The sequence below is a fragment of the Cebus imitator genome, unplaced genomic scaffold (assembly GCF_001604975.1).
Source record: "Cebus imitator isolate Cc_AM_T3 unplaced genomic scaffold, Cebus_imitator-1.0 Scaffold103, whole genome shotgun sequence".
In the NCBI taxonomy this organism is placed as follows: domain Eukaryota; kingdom Metazoa; phylum Chordata; class Mammalia; order Primates; family Cebidae; genus Cebus; species Cebus imitator.
This window is the reverse complement of record NW_016107418.1, coordinates 3,511,402-3,512,894: the sequence shown is the minus strand read 5'-3', so window position 1 is coordinate 3,512,894 and position 1,493 is coordinate 3,511,402. Positions and strand designations below refer to the sequence as shown.

General features: G+C 39.5%; 1 protein-coding gene across 1 annotated transcript; it reads left to right on the top strand.

Moving 5' to 3' along the window:
* Window positions 1-985: 985 nt before the first annotated feature.
* Window positions 986-1,276, top strand: LOC108310503 (40S ribosomal protein S26-like). The gene has a single exon (XM_017537557.2). It carries the CDS (start codon window positions 1,028-1,030, stop codon window positions 1,274-1,276), a length of 249 nt encoding a protein of 82 aa, XP_017393046.1. The 5' UTR covers window positions 986-1,027.
* The last annotated feature ends 217 nt before the right edge of the window (window positions 1,277-1,493 follow it).

Here is a 1,493-nt window from a genome sequence, read left to right as displayed (position 1 = left end):
GGATGGTCTCAATCTCCTGACCTCATGATCCACCCACCTCGGCCTCCCAAAGTGCTGGGATTACATGTGTGAACCACTGCGCCCAGCCCAATCCTTCATATTTCTTATTAGATTATTCTTAGATTCTGTGGTTTTATTTGTTTGGTGTGTGTGTGTGTGTGTGTTGGTGAAGAGGTTGTGTCTAACATAAAAGGATTTTTCCCCATTGTATCCTCTAATTGATTATTTATTGATATAAAAATTCTATTCATTTTTTATATTTACCTTATATCCTGCCACCTAGGTAAATTATTTTATTAATTTTGATAGTTTTTCAGTTCTTGCATTTTCTCAGTGGAAATTACATTACCTACACATTGTAAGTTTTCTTCTCCTTTCCAATACGGCTGACCCTTGAACAACATGGATTTGAACTGCATGGGTCCACTTATACTCAGATTTATTTCAATAAGAATTACATGGAGTGTGCCTGCCTCTCCTGTCTCCCCTTCCACCTCCTCTACCTCTTTCGCTTCTGCCAGCCATGAGAGAGCAAGACTAACCTCTCCTCTTCCTCCTCCTCAGCTTACTCAATATGAAGATGATGAGAATGGGGACCTTTGTGATGATCTTCCACTTAATAAATGGTAAATATAGTTTCTCTTTCTTGTGATTGTCCTAATATTTTCTTTTCTCTAGCTTACTTTATTATGAAAATACAGTATATAATACCAATAATGTACAAAAAAACATGTGTTAATCAACTATGTGGGCTCCTGTTCCCATAAACAGTAGGCTATCATAAAGTTCTGGGGGAATCAAAAGTTAAACACCATGTGTTCTCATTCATATGTAGCAACTTTAAAAGTTGATCTTATAGAAGTAAAAAAGAAAAACAGAAGATACTAGAGGCTGGGAAGCATAATGGGAAGGGAAGGGTGGGGAGAGATGTGTTAAAAGATACAAAATTACCCTGTCTCCTGTTCGTGCCTCCAAGATGACAAAGAAAAGAAGGAACAACGGCTGTGCCTAAAAGGGCCGCGGCCACATGCAGCCCATTCGCTGCACAAATTTTGCCCGATGCATGTCCAAGGATAAGGCCATTAAGAACTTTGTCATTCGAAGCATAGCGGAGGCTGCAGCAGTCAGAGACATTTCTGAGGTGAGTGTCTTCGAAGCCTATGTACTTCCCAAGCTGTATGAGAAGCTGCATTACTGTGTGAGTTGCGCAGTTCACAGCAAAGTAGTCAGAAATCCATCTCATGAAGTCCACAAGGACCAAACACCCCCACCCTGATTTAGACCTGTGGGTGCTACCCTACAACCCCCACCAAAGCCCATGTAAGGAGCTGAGTCCTTAAAAAACTGAAGACGGACTATCCTCTAGAGAAAAATAAAATGGAAACTGTACTTTAAAAATATATACAAAACTACAGCTAGATAGGAAGAATAACTTCTAGTGTTCTATAGCACTGTACGGTGCCTATAGTTAACAATAATTTATTATATAGTTT